At 34.6% G+C, this 17,202-nt stretch overlaps 2 protein-coding genes and 1 pseudogene across 5 annotated transcripts; 2 read left to right on the forward strand and 1 right to left on the reverse strand.

Annotated features, from left to right (window-relative positions):
- The first annotated feature begins 4,872 nt into the window (after positions 1–4,872).
- LOC140825107 (COP1-interacting protein 7-like) lies at positions 4,873–9,056 on the forward strand. Of its 4 annotated transcripts, none has more exons than XM_073186651.1 (10): positions 4,873–5,013; positions 5,124–5,187; positions 5,952–6,043; positions 6,343–6,531; positions 6,639–6,750; positions 6,824–6,857; positions 7,088–7,125; positions 7,243–7,265; positions 7,397–7,549; positions 7,662–9,056. In XM_073186651.1, the coding sequence occupies exons 3-10, from the start codon at positions 5,985–5,987 to the stop codon at positions 8,113–8,115; spliced, it is 1,062 nt and encodes a 353-aa protein (XP_073042752.1). In that variant the 5' UTR covers positions 4,873–5,013; positions 5,124–5,187; positions 5,952–5,984; the 3' UTR covers positions 8,116–9,056. The 4 variants fall into 4 exon arrangements, with proteins under 4 accessions (XP_073042752.1, XP_073042761.1, XP_073042771.1 ...); XM_073186660.1 differs by having other exon boundaries at positions 5,956–6,043; XM_073186670.1 differs by lacking the exon at positions 7,243–7,265 and having other exon boundaries at positions 7,374–7,549.
- LOC140825099 (uncharacterized) lies at positions 8,590–10,930 on the forward strand. The gene is made up of 3 exons (XM_073186640.1): positions 8,590–10,226; positions 10,347–10,436; positions 10,547–10,930. Exon 1 carries the CDS (start codon positions 8,590–8,592, stop codon positions 9,667–9,669), a length of 1,080 nt encoding a protein of 359 aa, XP_073042741.1. The 3' UTR covers positions 9,670–10,226; positions 10,347–10,436; positions 10,547–10,930.
- Positions 10,931–12,608: 1,678 nt separating this feature from the next.
- LOC140825126 (uncharacterized) lies at positions 12,609–16,377 on the reverse strand (annotated as a pseudogene).
- Positions 16,378–17,202: the final 825 nt, after the last annotated feature.

The following is a 17,202-nucleotide window of genomic DNA, read 5'->3' on the forward strand; positions in this document are numbered from 1 at the left end:
TTAAATTACAAGCTTACCTTTCAAAACATATATTAGGGGTCATTTACTTTGTTAGAAGAAATTTTGGATTCAGATTTTTTCTTTCTATGTCTGGCAAGGATTTGAAGATGAGTATGTCTCTTGTGAGACGGTCTCACAATTTTTTTTTTATGTGAGACGCGTCAATTCTACCAATATTTATACTAAAAAGTAATACTCTTAGCATAAAAAGTACTACATTTTCATGATAACCCAAATAAGATATAAGTCTTACAAAATACAACATGCGAGACTGTCTCACATAAATTTTTTCTTTGAAAGATCAGGTAATTAAGCATATCAGTATATAATAAAGGGTACTAAGTGAATTTCATATATTATATGAAATGTGTAGAATCATAAATAATTTATAATAAATGTTGTGGTTGTTTTTGTCGACTTCAATAAAAGCAGGTTTGTTATCTGTATTTGTTGACGGGTGGTAAATTACAATTTGTAATTTATATTTAGAAACCTTAGTAATCACAACATTTGGTGTATTTTTGCCACTTGTGATGTCCAAAAAAAGCTAGTCATAATTTGTTAATGTCACGTGTCAATGAAATGAATGTTGTTATAAAAAATAGAGCAATTTTGAAGACATGTGAATGTTTTTGTGACGAAAAGAATTCAGGTTCCTATCCAATTTTAAAAATGACAACACACATGTGGTTAATAAAAAAAGGATGGATAACAACTTCGTTCAGATTCCTATCCAATTTTAAAAAAGACAATAGTATAGCTTCATTTTTTAAATCAAAAAATATATAATAAAAAATTTCTTTAATTTATTTTTTATTTAACAAATCTTAAATGACCTATTCTTACATTATATTTCTTTCTCTCAAGTTAATATTATTTATTACTTACTAACAAACACTCAATTTTGTTGTTATCTCGTTAATTTATTTTAAGCTAATTACATTAATAATTTTAGAATTAAAATATGATAAATATTTCATATAGTTTGTGAGTCAGCTTGCTACTGTAGATTGAGAAGTATGTATCTTGTGAGACGGTATCCTAAATCTTTATCTATGAGACATGTCAACCTTACCGATATTCACAATAAAAAGTAATAATCTTAGCATAAAAAATAATATTTTTTCATGGATAACCCAAATAAGAGATCTGTCTCACAAAATACGACCCGTGAAACCGTCTCACACAAGTTTTTGTCTAAATTGAGTAACAAACTTTTATAATTTCCGAGTCGAACATATTTGTTGTCATTGAATCTCGAACCCGAAATTACGTCTCAAATTAAGGACTTTGATGTCATGTATGAATTATAGGTCCTCCCTCCACACAAATTTCTAAATTTGATAAAGTTACATTATTGGTGCGTCAGTTTCCAACCTCCAAGTTTTGCTATATAATTGAACATTATTGTATGCTTTATTTTGCTGTCCTAGCAATCCAGCATGACCCGTGTCTCCAATTTATGGAAAATAACAACTACCTCCAATACACCCAAAATATACATAATAGAGATAAAAAAAATTGCCAATAATTTGAAATAAACATATATACATTTTTATAAAAATTCAAAGTATAGATAAATTTTGAAATTATTTTAGTAGTTTTGAGGATTTGAGATTATGGGACATGATAATTATAAACATGTTATTCAATTATTTTAAAAAAACTATATAATTATTTGAGAGAGAATTCATACCTCATCACTTGTGAAATGATTAGAATGGGCCCATCAACAAGCTTACCTTCCAGCCCATATTTCCACTAGTTTACGATGGGCCTCACCACTGGGCCATTCCAATTAGTTAATTTCTACAGCTAAAATATCAAATTTGAAATTTGTTAAATTTTGGGAAAGTAATAATTTTTTCTTAACAAAACAATCGAAATATGATGTTTAAGTCATAAAATTAAAAAAAAAAAAAGAAAAGTTATGCTAAAGAGAAGAGCATCAGATCCTACCATTTTTGTCATATCTAAGGTCGCGTGTCTAATTTTCATGGATTACAAAAAGTGTAATTGTTGATATGCAACAATGTTATGAGAGAGATTGAAACGTGATATATAAATTTTTATAAAAAATATATTTAAGTTGTATCATTATTATTAACTATAATATTTGGTGCAACAACAAACACTCGATATTGCATGACTACATCTATCTGTTATTTCTTTAGTGCATTATTTATTTATTTTTTAACAAATGATAATCACTTGATTGTGAAATTTCTTTTTAAAAAAACTCTATTTATTATATTTATTTTGCAATCATTTTAAGAGAGAAATCATTAAGCTAAACATGATTCAAACAAATCTTAATATCTCACAAAAAACCAAAATTTAAATTAAAACTTCGCCTTTATTTTATTCATCACAAATTTTAACTATATATTTTTCTTGAGCAAGTAAGTTATCCAAATTTAAGATTTTAGAATGAAGAAGATGAGAAAGAGTGAAAAGTTTACAAGAAAAATTTGTTACATTATTCACGTAGGGTTTCTCAATGGCTACGCATGTTATAATAAAGAAATAGTCTTAGATTAGGGGTTGACATAATATGTTATCGGAAAAATAGAAAAAAATTATGAACCGATTATAATTTCGATTTCAATTTGTTATTCCTGAAAACGAAAACGAATACGAAATCATAAACATTGGGTTTTTATTAACAAAATTATACTGATTTATAATGTCTATATCGACGGCTAGAAGCCAACAAAATTTACTCCATACAGCTTACTTCTAAGACCCAAAATACAATATTAATATTATTGATTTTAAAATAAGGCTAATCTATATTTAGGTTGGTTTGAGAGTAATATTTTCAATTTTTCTATATATTTAGCTTGGAGGTAGTTTATTTTTTCTTTCTATTTTAGTATATCATGAAGCAGTTTTGATACGTTACATATTCATCGTGTGTATTTATGTGAGCACCGATAAAATGACATTCATCTATTGGATATTCAATTTTTCTACGTCCAATAGATGAATGTCATTTTATCGGTGCTCACATAAATACATATTCAATTTTTCTACATCCAATAAGTGAATATCACTTCATCGATGATCACATAAATGTGTACGATAGATGTATAAAATACCAAAACTGTATGTTAGAGATATAAAAATATTTTTATATGAAAACAGAAAATAGTGGTTGGAATTTGAAAAAAAAAGCCTAAAATGATATTATAAATTAATATTTTTATTTTCTAATCATGTTACTATGTATAATTAATGAGACTGAGTAATAAGATAATTAATATTAGAATAAAATACAATTCATGAGATTCGAAAATTATTATCTGAAGTACTATGTCATCCAAAATATATGGAATGGTACGGAGCAAAAAGCGAAGTGCAAAACAAGCGAAGCAGTGCGATAAACAAAACATCAGGACAATGTAAAAAATAAAGCAAACCGAGGCCTGTATGAAATACAGTGTCCTTCAAACAGATTCGTCCCCTCTGGTGTGTGCTGCGAGGATGAACGTGGACGTCTGTTTCCCAGGATACAACGGAAAACCAGTAGTACCGTAGCACAAGGCACCACCACGGCGAACTGAAAAAGTACCTGAACTTTATCACGAGTACAGAGGAATGACAGAGGAACAACAGCCGATGGAAGCAGCAGCAGCTGAGAAAGGAAGAAAGCTTTGAATATTTGAGAGGGCAGGAGAGTGTGTTGGATAATCCCTGATGGAGTCAGGCTGCCTCTGTATATAGGCACTCCGGTTCCATATGACTGTAACTGTTGGTCATCCGAAAGGCCAAAGGCCAGCCCAGCTGGAGCACCAACCGTCACCCAGCTGGAGCATCAACCGTCACGCAAGCCATATGAAGAGTCAGGCAGCTGGAAGGTCATTCATAACTGAAATTTCGAAAAAAGAAAATTAGCAAAAGTCAGGTGAACTTTGGTGGGAAATTTTGCCTTGATCGGTCCGACATTCGACACACCCAGGTCGCGCTCGTACGCTTGCACACAAGTCAAGCCTTTTTCCACTGCAAATCGACCCCATGATTTGCACCTCCTGAGCCGGCGGGCGTGAGAGAGAGCCTCTTGACCAATCTTACTTACACCTCTACAAAGTGTAAATCAATATAAGCTCACCAATGCCTTGTTCTTTTTCTTATGTGGGACACTTCCCATTTACCATCCACAAGCTAGTCCAATTTCTCTTTCAAATGGACCAAGCCCAATACTACAAAAGTCCAACAATAGCCCAACAATCTAATCATGTTAACTATGTATAATAAATGACCAGTCTCACATAAATAGATTTGATATATCATTTCACAAGAAATATACACGAAGTTCATGGAGCTACAAGTATTTAAAATGCCTAACGAAATCGTTTTCCCAAGCACATTAAATTAAAAATTCAAAAGGAATATGGTCATAATAATAACCTAATAGATTTTAATTTATAATTCATCGCAATATCGTAGAGCAAAAAAAAAGAGATATTTTTTTAAACTAATAAAATCATAAATCAAATATAATATAAATTACGTATATAAGTAACTTTTGTTTGCTTAACCACTTGCTTACCAATGATGTTGTGATCGAATCTAATTCTTAAATTCACCAACTTCTTCTATCTTTTGTCATAAGCTTCTCACCTGTCATTAATAATAATAATAATAATAATAATAATAATAATAATTCCACTTTTAAAAATATTCACTTACCAAATATTATTATTATATGTAAAATAAATATAATTATGGTTGATAATTTACGACTCAACTGACATAATCTGAAATAATTTCGATGATTTATAATTCATCTGACATAATTCGAGAATAAACATGGAGTTTCATATAAATTGTAATAATTAGGTGGCAAGCTAAAAAAAAATCACCAAAATAGGAAAAAAATGAAATAAAGCTTGAATCTTGGAGACTTGCTGTTGTGCGGTATCTCTCTCTACACTCAACTCAAAGCTGAAAGGCTGCTTCCTGCTTACTTTTCAGGCTTCTCTCTCTACACTTGCCTCGAGTTAGATAAAAGTAATGCTTAATTATTGATTCGAAAGCAATTATTAATCAATTCTTTTATGGACTTTTCAGCTCTTGTTTGAGATCTCGTTTTCACTGTTTGTTTAATATTTTTTTTGTAGTTTAAAGTTTTGAACTACACTGAGCTCCGTTTCTCGTTCTGAACCTCGGTTTGATTCAGCTGCAGTGAGTACTACTATCGATTTGCTTGTTTTTAGTTTGTTATTTTTTATTTTTTTTTTATTTAATGGAGTTTGATTTTAGTGCATTGTGGAGTTGTAGTAGGATTTGAAATTTGTTGCTGATTATTATTGTGTATTTTTGGTGATGGATTTGGATATCGCTGGTGCCATTGTAAAGTTGTATCTTTCGTTATTGATTGGAAACAAAATCTGATCTTGAGAGATAGCTGTGCACTCTTTGATTCGAATGGTATATTTTAAATTTTGAATTTGAATTCGGGACGGTTCGGTTCGGTTTCTGTAGTGAATGGGTGTGGCGGGGAATTATTTTTGCTGATTATTATTCTCTATAGATTGTGTGACGCATGGTGTTATCCTGTGGCCATTGGAGAGTTTATTTTGCTGCGATTAGGCAGTGGAATATATTTTGGAATGCGGATGGTCAGTAGCATTATTCCTTTTAGATCTTTTTGGTGCTTGTGCTAGTGTGCAAAAATGGATCCCTTTGTGTAGGCATACCACATGTTTCTATGATGAATTATATTCAAGTGGTGCAATGCTTGTCCGACGGTTCGAATTTGTGATTCGGCCACCAGGATTATGTTGTTTGATGAATAAGAGTTTAGGATTCTGAAAAATTAGAAACTCTGGCGAAGCCTAGGTGGTTTCTATTTCTTTCCCTTTTTCTGGTCATCAAAATTTACTCGTGCGAGGAAATAATTTTTATCTGTAAATCTTGGTTAAAGCGCTAATTTTAAATTTCTTCAGTCAGTCAGTTCGCTTGTGAAGATTGATGTTGTTATGGATGCTGACATGCCATTGGACTACATCGAGTTTCAGATTTCTCCAAGCCAAAATAGGTTATATTTCCACCTCTTATTCAATTGCATGCAATGGAAAGAATGTCTCGATGTTGCATGACTATATATGTGCAGTTGCTTTGTATTTATATATTATTTATATTTTTGTAATTAGGTTATGAGTTTCCTTCCTTTCTCTGTATTTTTTTACTTTACCTTGTGATTGCAGGGCAACACCATTTTTTCCCCTTGATTCACATTCACTTGCCAAAATGGCTGTCGGAATTCTTGTCATCTATTATGTTTTGTTCTTTGATCTGCCTTGTCAATATTACATTGTTTGCTGTTTCTTTATAAAGGTACGAGGCATGTGTGTGCTATGTGAACAAGAAAGAGAAGAAAATAGCATCTGGATTTTTGGAGCATCTGTTGCTACATTCAGCTGAAATCAATGCTTTGCATTCAAAACGATCCGATGCTAAATACAAACTTAAATCTCCGGAAAATCCACGCGACTTAAAATGGTTTACAAGGTCCATGTTGGAAAGGTTTGGAAATCAATTTTTTGTTTTTGTAGTTTACTTTGTTTAGAGTTCAGCTATTATCATTGACAAGTCTGCTGCTATTGGTTTTGTCTACTTTTTTAATGAACTAGGTTTCTACATATGACTTGTTCACCTCATATTCTGGACATTACCAATGCCATTAGAAGAGAGATGTCTCAGCTAGAGGAAGCCCGGAGATTTCACCTTTCTCTGTATGCAAAGGTGAAATTGGCTGATTTTGACCTTGAGTTAAGCTGCAAGTAACAGTAAGTTTTCATATTTATTCTTTTTTCAGGGTATGGAGTCTGAGGTCCAAAGTGGCGAAACAGGTTAGTTTGATAATTTTTTGTAGAATGGGATTTCCGTTGCAGTTGTTAACAAGAATTCTCACTTGGAGGTGTTACCCATACAACATGCATGACTTATGCTGTCAAGAGAATCTAATTTGTGGTACTGCCTACAAGGAAAACATAATATTACTCCATTCGGGTGAAAGATAAAGCATTTACCGTTGTCGAAAAGATACCAAGTTCATTTTTTTTCCCTTTTGTCCTGGCAGATAGTAGCTCATCTCATGGCTCCTCGTCAACTCCAAAGGTAATATCATATTTTTCTTTTCTTGATTTTTGGTATTGATGTTATGCATACCGTATCAAGTATGATTTTGTACATACACATTTGCATACGCTGATTGAGTTGACTGAATACTTACAGACTGAAGGATCAGATGCTTCCAAGTATGTCTTCTAATTTGTCTACTGCTACTTGTACTTATGGAATGACATATTCTATTGTATGAACTGTTGGTTCTACTACTTGTAATTATGGAATGACATATTCTATAGTACGAACTGTTGGTTGGTTACAGAAATGAATTGATGCGAGCCATGGACTTGAGGCTTACTGCATTAAGAGGAGAACTGACTGCTGCTTTTGACAGAGCTATCGATTCTCAATTTTCCGTTGAGGAAATGACAGATTTAGAGAAGTTCTCTAACCATTTTGGTTCAATATACCTGAGGTATTCCTTACTCTAGAATAGGTTGCATCAAAGTCAGCTCAATCGAAAAGAGTTATCCTCCTTTCTGTCTCTCAATTATTTATGAATACTGATGCACATATATTCATTCCAGGGATTCCTTGAGCAAGCACATAGAACTTGTACGAGATCAGTTGGTTGCTGTTTCATGCAGCAAACAGTTTTTGGAGAGCGATCAAATCTGTTCAAACCAAGGGAATAATGATTCTGTTGGATCATTATCTTCAGGGCCATCAGTAGAAGATGGTGCTTCTCCAGCAAAAGTTGCACAGATGGAGAGACGAAGCTCATCGGACCATGAGGAATCTTCTTTCTCGAGTGAGGAAGAGCAAACATCAGTGGAAAGAAGTCGCTCTCTCATAAGATCTGCTTCACCTAGGAGGTCAGCATCTCCAATGCGAAGGGTACAGATTGGGAGGTCTGGATCTCGAAGATCTACCGCAATATCTATCAAAAATCTCAACTATATTCCTGCCAGAGAAAGGTTGGTATTACCTAATAATCCAGCTGGAAGTGATAGTGATAAGAAGGACATGAACACGCTCTAAAGAAATCTGAGAATAATGTCAGAATAAGTGTGCAAGATGCAATAAGTCTTTTTGAGCTGAAACAAAAGGATCAAATTAGGGATATTCAGAATGCAAGGTCATCGTTGAATGCATCTAGTGGTGGAAATAAATCTGTACTGAGAAGATGGAGTAGTGGAATCGGTCAACAATCTTCAAGGTGTCACGAGGAATCTGTTTTAGAAGATGTTCCCCAGGTCCAAAATAATCTAAAAAATATGGAAATTGCTAATAGTTCACCAGCAGCAGCTGAAGTTCAGTCTAGTGTTTCTTTTGAAGATATTCCTGTTGAGCATTGTAACTTAGACGTGAAACTGAACTCACCTGAAGGGACAGAATGTGGTCCAGCATTTGCGCAAGAGGAGAACTCTTCCGATCGAATCAACTAAATTTGACCAGAAAAAAGCTGCCTTGGCTGAATGGAATCTTAAAACTGAAGCAGAACTAAATGATTCGATGATGAAGATGGTAGATACCAAGCCTACAAAATCTAGGACTGCTGTGCCCAATAATAACAAAAGACGAAGCTTAACGGATGAACAGAGAGGTGGCTTTTATGACCCCTACAAGGAAAAGAGGGATGAGAAACTTCGAGGAGAAACTGCTAGAAGGAAAGCAGAAAAAGACAAACAATTCAGGGCAATGCAACAGGTTCTTGGTTCAAAAAAATCAGAATTGGCCTCCGTAAACACGAGTGATTCTGGTAAAAAACAAAATGTGAAGAAACCCCAGAAGCCACAGAAAAATGTCTCTCAACCTGAATTACCAAAACCAGAGTCTCCAAAACTTGGCAGTACTAAGGAAAATTCACGGAAAGCATCTTCTCTGGCACAGAAAAATGTCTCTCAACCTGAATTACCAAAACCAGATTCTCCAAAACTTGGCATTATTAAGGAAAATTCACTGAAAGCATCTTCTCTGCCTGCCACACGCAAATCATGGCCATCAATGCCATCTCCAAGAGCTTCAGGGGTGTCACCCACCAAGGTCTCTACCGGGAGAGCTTCTGTTGGTGCCACACAAGCTCATAAATCACATCCAGTATCATCAGTTTCTCAGTCGAGCAAAAAATTAGAGACACCTCAAACACAGCCAATATCTGTAAAATCAAACAACAATATCGAGAAGAGTTTGACAAGCACTACTGATAAGAAGAAGCATTCTGTAACAGAAATGATCAAAAGCACGAAAAGCAAAGTTCAAACTGCCCCTGGAAATCCTGTTTCCTCAGCAAAGCCTAACTTACACAACAAGGTTACCAAGAAGGGTAACGTTGTTCTCCTGGAATCGAAGCCTTTTATTCGCAAAGGTTCTGGAACTAGCTCCAACGTTAATCTAGTCTCAAAGATTAAAGCATCCTCGCAATCTCAAAAACCATTGATTATCAATTCAGACCCAATCCTAATTGAGGAAAATAAGTCAATTTCCAATTCTTCTGATCCTTTAGTTCAGCATGAAGAGAATGAAATTGAAGAATCAGAAATCAATATATTGACGGAACCTGAGGATCTGTGCTACAAGCCCTCCAAAATGTGAAGACAGGGAGAGCCTTGCCCAAGTGTACTCCACCAATGATCCTGTCATTGACAGTGTCAGAGATCGAGAACTAGAAACTGATATTGAAGAAGGATCAACCATCTCGCCTTCAGCTTGGGTCGAAATAGAGGAAAATGTAGATCATTCCGTTACATCCAATGGCCACGTTTATGAAATGGGATCTCCTTCTTATGTAGCCCCGGTTAACGCATCAAACTCACGGGGTCGTCATTCTCTGTCACAGATGCTTCTCGAGGAAAACAATGAACCTGATATCACTGGCTGGGGCAATGCTGAAAATCCTCCACCGATGTCCTTCCAAAAAGATGTGCCTAAAGGATTTAAGAGGCTTCTAAAGTTTGCTCGCAAGAGTAAGAATGATTTAAATACAACTGGTTGGTCGAGTCCGACTTTATTTTCCGAAGGAGAGGAAGACACAGAGGATTCAAAATTTGTAAATAAAAGAAGTGCTGAAAATCTGGTGAAGAAAGTAACCCTTCAATCAATCAACAATGGACATTCAAAAGCTACTCATGAAAGCTACCAAAAACGTCCCGGTACTTTTGTGCCTCACAATTTCCTCATATCCTATTTTTGATTATAGTTTCTTATGTTCTCTCATTTATGTCAGACTGGATCTCATTTATTTGTATAAATGCAATGAATTTGTGTTTCAGATGAAGCAATTATTGGCGAATCCAACTCTCAGAGTTTATCCCGGCAGTTGCACGAGGGCTACACTTCAGCTTCTGTGACAACTACCAAAGGTCAGATTGACGAGATTGCTCTTTGCTTGAGTTTCTCGCCCTTATAGTTTTCCATGATGCATTCTTTTTTTTCTCCAGATTTTAATATTATCTAATGAATTTTCTTTCAGCAACAAGGTCATTCTTCTCCCTTTCAGCATTTAAAGGCAGCAGATAGGAGACAGTGCCAAGATAATAACATACTCAAATTTTATACCTGACCTGGAACTTGTACCTGTGGTTCTATATTCTTCAACCCCCCCCCCCCCCCCCCCCCCCCCCCCCACCCCAATCCCCTTCAGATGAATGATACGTTCATTCTGATGCAAAAATATGTCAAACTGACTGTTGCATGTAACTAGATACGACCAGTTGGGGGGTTTAAACTAAATGACAGAAAAGTTGAATTACCTATTTGACAATGTTTGTAGAAACAATTATCAACATTTGTATGTCTTGTGGTCTGTTACACATTTTCTTTAGTTTGGTTGATTGTATCTGTTCGCAGATTAAATTCATTTTTCATTAATTTAATTCAAAATACAAATTGATCGATCTATTTAATCATTTTCAATAACCAAGTGTGGTCAAAACAGAACTAATCGTTTTATTTTTGTACTTAAATCAAGCCTTCTAATAAAGCACAAAAATCTAATTTAGTTGGTGGCGACTTGCTAGATTGCGTTTATGAAAGAATTTAGGTGGTAGTTGAATCGATGGATTTCAAATTTACAATTTTTTCTAAAAGAAAAAAAAAGGATGGACTAATTAACCAACTAAAACGACCAAATTTAAATCGATTTCATTAATTTGATTCAAAAAACAAATTGATCGATCCATTTAATCAATTTTAATAACCTCCATGTTGGGACGTTGGCCACCACAAGATAAGTGTTATTATATTATTTTAAATTGAATTCCAACCCAAATTATTTAATCAATATAAGGCATAAATCACACTTTATATACCTCAAATTAAGTTCAAACCAAACAAATCAAACTCGTGGAATACCAATGAGAAACAAACTCGAACACAAAATTGTTCACTTAATCTACGAGTCTATCCGGAAGTCAGCTCAACAACACTCATGCTCGATTCAATTCGACTCGTTTGCATTTCATAAACTAAATCACTAATTTCTTATAACTTAGCCAAAAACTTGTGTGAGACGATTTCACGAGTTGTATTTTGTGAAACAGATCTCTTATTTGAGTTATCCATGAAAAAATATTATTTTTATGCTAAAAGTATTACTTTTTATTATGAATATATGTAGAGTTGACATGTCTCACAAATAAAGATTCGTGAGACCGTTTCATAAGAAATCTACTCTATAACTTATTCAAGAAGTATACCTCTAAACCTAGTTCTCGTCTATAGATACAACAAACAATCAATCAATATAAACTATACTAACATAGATCACAAACCACAATCTGTCTCCAAACAAGAAAAAACATAGCAAAACTAATTCAGAATCTCCGCTGATGCGATCGATTAGCATTTCCGGCAGCAATTTCGTGACCCATTGACAGCAATACAAGTTTGATCAACTCGTTTCCAATAACTATATGGTCTTTACCATAAAGTTTTTCCAGGATCTGCCAGTGTCAAAGTCGTTAAATGAACCAATTCCCGGTTGAAATAATCAATTGTGTCCGTGGGACAATAGCTATATGACAAGAAAATGTAATTTTCGAACGATGTGCAAAATAGAATAGACATCAATAGTTGTTAAGATTGGAACTTGGACCTAACTCAACCCCAAATGCTAGCTCAAGGGGGAAGGATTGTCCAAGCCAATATATGACACTCAAAGGTTATTTGTCCAACCGATGTGGGACAATTAACACACCCTCTCACGCCCAGGAATGAACATCTGGATGACCCAATTATGGGCAAAACGGGTGGCCTAATTATAGGCAGTCCAACAACACATAACGGTGGAACCCGGGCTCTGATACCATGTTAAAATTGGAACTTGGACCTACCTCAACCCCAAAAGCTAGCTCAAGGGGGGGAAGATTGTCCAAACCAATATATGTCACTCAAAGTTTATTTATCCAACCGATGTGGGACAATTAACAATAGTAAATACAAAAAGAATAAAATCCTTTCGATCATAAGAAAATTGAAACCAGATGCCTTGGCATTACTCAATGTCCGAGGATGTATTATTCTTCGCTTGGAAAATAAATTATTTGATTTACTTAGATTTGATTCCCTAACCTCGTAATAATCAGATATAAGATTGATTTATTGTCACTATCTTGATCGTATAATTGTTCTCACAGACAAGGTCGTGTTGGATTCTAATTAATTGTTAATTGGAGCTATTGTTGGAGTTAAACAACTAACCATACTGTCCCATATGATTGCCAATGTGGAACAACAATCTGTTTGGTTTGCTATATAGTTCAATTTTGATTGGCAATGTAGTTCACAGTTGGTAATAAATTTTGATCTAGTAGCAAGCATTTGATCCTACAAGATGAGAGATAAAGTCGCTAGTAACTTTTTCCACCTTCATCAATGACAGAGTTATCATCGTTTAAAGGGAAGGGGATGCAGTATGGTGATGCCTTTTCTACTTGATCAACTAAGCTAAGTAGAAATGCAAGATGTTATGATTCAATACCAAGTCCTTGTTTAAAGTAATTGGGATGGAGTGCAAAAATGGAACATAAGAGTAAATGGTTCTCCATCTTCAATTGGAGTTTATGCGAGGTGCATAAAAATGACATGATTTTGATGGAATTCTTTAATCTAAGCATTTTAAAGTGTCTGCCAGATATCGGGTGGATCAGGTGGGGATAACATGTCGAGCTAATGAAATTTAGCTTAAAATGATAAAGAGTCCTAAAGCAAAGACCTGCGTCGGAGTTTCTCTTTCTCGTATTTGGTGACAGCTGTCCAGAACTACTCCTAAACAAGTTGGCTTAGCACATCGATGATGACAAGATCAAAGAGATCCACTCGAGTACAACTTCTACATTGCCAAATAAATGAGTATCGCTCTTCCAAAACTTGATGCCGTTCAAAGCTGGCCACCCTACAAAAATTATTGCCTGTGATGAAATTTGCATAGCTTGGCTATAAATGAAGTATGGCTGTGTGTTGCAAATAAACCATTGGTTCCCATTATAACAGTATCATTTTTCATATGGATCAACATAACCTCCAGAAATATGCCGGGACGCGATCCATTTTTATCAATAGGCAATACCACAGCAGCCATGGCTAACATTATGAAATCAAGTCGTATCATGTAAAAAATCTTAATTTTTAAGCATATAGGTTTGTTACTGAAGAACCTGAGGCCATAAGAGAGCTCCAGTTGGGATCCTGCAGTGAAATACTTGGTTGTTTGTATGAAGAGAGTACGCGAAGGAAATACGCGTGAACATTTGACTGGAAAGAATGATTAAATAAACTCCCACCAGAATAGACAGCTCGAGCCACTCTAACCTAGATAATGACATTGGACAGATTCAAGATGGTCACAAAATTCAGCATCATATCTCAACTAAATAATAAGGAAAATTTGAGGAAACAGTGCTGTTTAAGTACAAGATAGCTTTTGATTTCACGGGAATTTAATAACAGAAACCAACATTTGGCCCACTTTCTACTTAATGGTGTTAGTAGCTTTCAAGTTTTTCCAGTATCATACACACCAAGGAAAAGTACATCGAATTCAGTTTAATTTAGTACTTTCCAGCTGGGGTATTAGTACTTTGTTCACATACACACCAAGGAAAAGTATATATAATTTGGCAATGAAATTTAAGAATATAGAATGTGATCCCAGTCAATAGACAAAAGTATATACACACCAAACAAAGTACTAATACTCTTTATTTAGTACTTTCCAGTTGGGGTATTAGTACTAATGAAATTTAGCTTAAAATGATAAAGAGTCCTAAAGCAAATCAGTCTGCTCGAATGTGATCCCAGTCTACAATGTGATGAACAAAGTACACTGTATAATTCTATGGTTTGTCCCAGTCTACTACTAATACTCAATGGATCCACATGGGAGGATGTCTCTTCGACGAAATCAGTCAAATAGAATGTGAGAAAGTATATCGAATTCAGCTATAGTTGGAAAGTACAACTCTTTTCATTAATACAGCATCCTGATAAAGTGACTGACAGAAAGAGAATTAGTGACATAGATAAAGTTTGGGTTCTCTGCATCAAATAACGTGGTGCTGAAACAGATAAAACAAAAAGAAAGAAATATTTGGATATGAACCCTGCTGAAACAGATAAAACAAAAGAAAGAAATATTTGGATATGAACCCTCCTTGCCACTTCAAGAAAGAAAACAAGAATAAAACCTCATATTTTAGCTAAGCCAAAGATACTGTGAAGCTTCATGCATGGAAATATTTATGCGTGATGTTTTTTTATGGATCACACTACCTCCCCCATGCTGATAAGGCTTTGCGAGCAGCTAGCTATTAGGAGAGCCATCATATGATTGCTATCAAGTCTAATATTTTTATTGCCCATATGATTTGTAAGAGTAATTTATATCATCCTAAATTAGTTCTTTGAGTAGCAAGAAAAGTCTAGCTTTTCCTCTCAGGTCACTATTCATGCATAAAATGAAAAGCTTGGCTGTCATTTATTTACTGTAAAAATAGCTAGAAAAGAATTAGACATGACACTGTGGTGAGTACCTGCTCCATAGACATTGTTCCTTGATAATCTAGAGGCTGACTGGCATCTGAATAATTTCATCCAGACAATTGCCATGGAATTGACCCTAATTTCAGATTTAAGCAAGGTAATCTGTATTGAGGAAAATGCAAAATGTGGGGAAAAAGTAAAACAAATGAATAAAGTGCTATATAAAATTTTGGCAAAAGATGGGCACTGTAGAGATATAAAGCTACAAAAAAGTACAGCATGCCGCAGTTCTAATGACTTTTCAAGCAATGTGATTTACCTCTGAAATTATGACCGCGTTAAAGGAAAGTTTCGAGGAATAAAATTTCTGAATACAGCATAACAGGATCACAGCATATACATGCAACTCCAACTTGCTTTCATTTGCTAATTTCTCATAATTCTGACAAAGATCCTGGAATTTAGCAAGGCTGTCAGCTTGAAGCAAAATGGATAGCAGGACACAAAGAAAAGAAAAAAAATGTATAAACTAACAGAATCACATGAATGTTTGGATGAGCACCATCATAGCTCTGCTGCTGTATATGTTTCACGAGGACATGGCAAGCCAAAACTACATTGGATGGCAAAACTGCAGGCCAGTACACACTTTGACACTCGTACTTGAGTTCAGCAGTATAGTCAAGTTCGGAACTGGTAATTGAAGGTGCAGTCACGTTTCTAACATAGTCTTCAAGATCATCTATTAAGTTTCTTAGAAATTCATATTTTTTCTTATGTTCAGAAGAACCACATCCTCCAGCTAGCATTTGCCATTTTTTAGATCAGTAAAATGGTATTGAGCATCAGATGTAGGACACGGCTTTGAAACAGTAGTGACAATGGGTCTCGCGACAATGCTTCAATATAATCTGCACATCAGTTCTTCAGGTGAGAAAGTATTAGTGCTGCATATTTACGTTAAAAACGGCTCCTTTGTTTATCATAGTTGTCCATTCTTTTTACAAAATAGAATTCTTAAGTTTGGCATAAGGCAATGGATGGAAATAAAACCAAGATGTTAGCTTAGCGCACAAGATTGCAAAATGTATACTACATGAAATAACCTTTTGAAGAAATACATCCATAGTATGATTGTTTATAACTACTAAAAGAACTTTATATCGGGGGAAAAAGATTTTAACACTTACAACAGCATAAGGATCTTCCTTGTGCATTAAAGAGGCCTGTAGCAACATCAGCACAATAAGTCATTCCCCTTCCCTTAGTTGAGTAAAGACAAATTGGAGTTCCACTTGCAGTGGCTCGTGTGTCACATAAGACCTAGAGTATGAGAAATTAAAGAAACAATAATTACATGTCACACAAAGCAAAGTAAAGAAATAAACATGTACAAGTGCAACAACAGCAAACATTCCAAGAGATAAGTTTAGTAAATATTATGATATGAACTAAATAGCAGCACCAAAAATTACATGTTACACGAACCAAAGTAAAGCAATAAACATGTACAAATGCAACAACAGCAAACATTCCAAGAGATGCGTTCAGTAAATATTATGCTATGAACTAAATAGTTTGAACCGCACAGCTAGTTCATAATTGGCTAAACCACATCAGCACCAATGGAACAGAAGGAAGATAAACAGTTCTGGCTCCGAGAGTCAACTAACCACAGGAGAGTATTCAAACAAACAAATCCATAGTTCGTACAAGACACAAGATATATATTAGCAAAACATGCTAAATCTAAATGAGTAGAGTCCAATAAGCCAATTTATAGTAATAAGAAATCAGTTTTGTTGGTTGAATCCACGAATCAATGAACAACCCAAAATAATTTCTTATGAATAAAATTTGATCTCCAGCACAGAAAAGAATCTCTCTTTTTTAAATCCAATACAAAATAAAATAAAAAATCATATTTCTCATACAATTGTGAAGAAATTAAAATTTGTCATATATTGATAACCTTGGGATAAACCTACTATTAAAACCATAAAATTCCCTATTTCACGGGGTCGGCTTACCAGGACGATTTACAAGATTATATTGAGCTTTGTTAAAGGAAAGCTTTAGCAAGAAACACAGATTTATGTGTCACGGAGTAGGAAAAATGTCCGAAAGATGTAAATACCAACAATGCAT

The sequence above is a fragment of the Primulina eburnea genome, chromosome 1 (genome assembly GCF_022965805.1).
Source record: "Primulina eburnea isolate SZY01 chromosome 1, ASM2296580v1, whole genome shotgun sequence".
NCBI lineage: Eukaryota > Viridiplantae > Streptophyta > Magnoliopsida > Lamiales > Gesneriaceae > Primulina > Primulina eburnea.

Bases quoted from the DNA above. Each gene is read 5' to 3' on its own strand.
- LOC140825099 (XM_073186640.1), top strand. From the start codon at position 8,590: ATGATGAAGATGGTAGATACCAAGCCTACAAAATCTAGGACTGCTGTG.
- LOC140825107 (XM_073186651.1), top strand. From the start codon at position 5,985: ATGGATGCTGACATGCCATTGGACTACATCGAGTTTCAGATTTCTCCA. The intron at 6,532-6,638 runs GTTTGGAAATCA...TTAATGAACTAG, and splicing joins ACAAGGTCCATGTTGGAAAG to GTTTCTACATATGACTTGTT. The intron at 7,266-7,396 runs GTATGTCTTCTA...GGTTGGTTACAG, and splicing joins GAAGGATCAGATGCTTCCAA to AAATGAATTGATGCGAGCCA.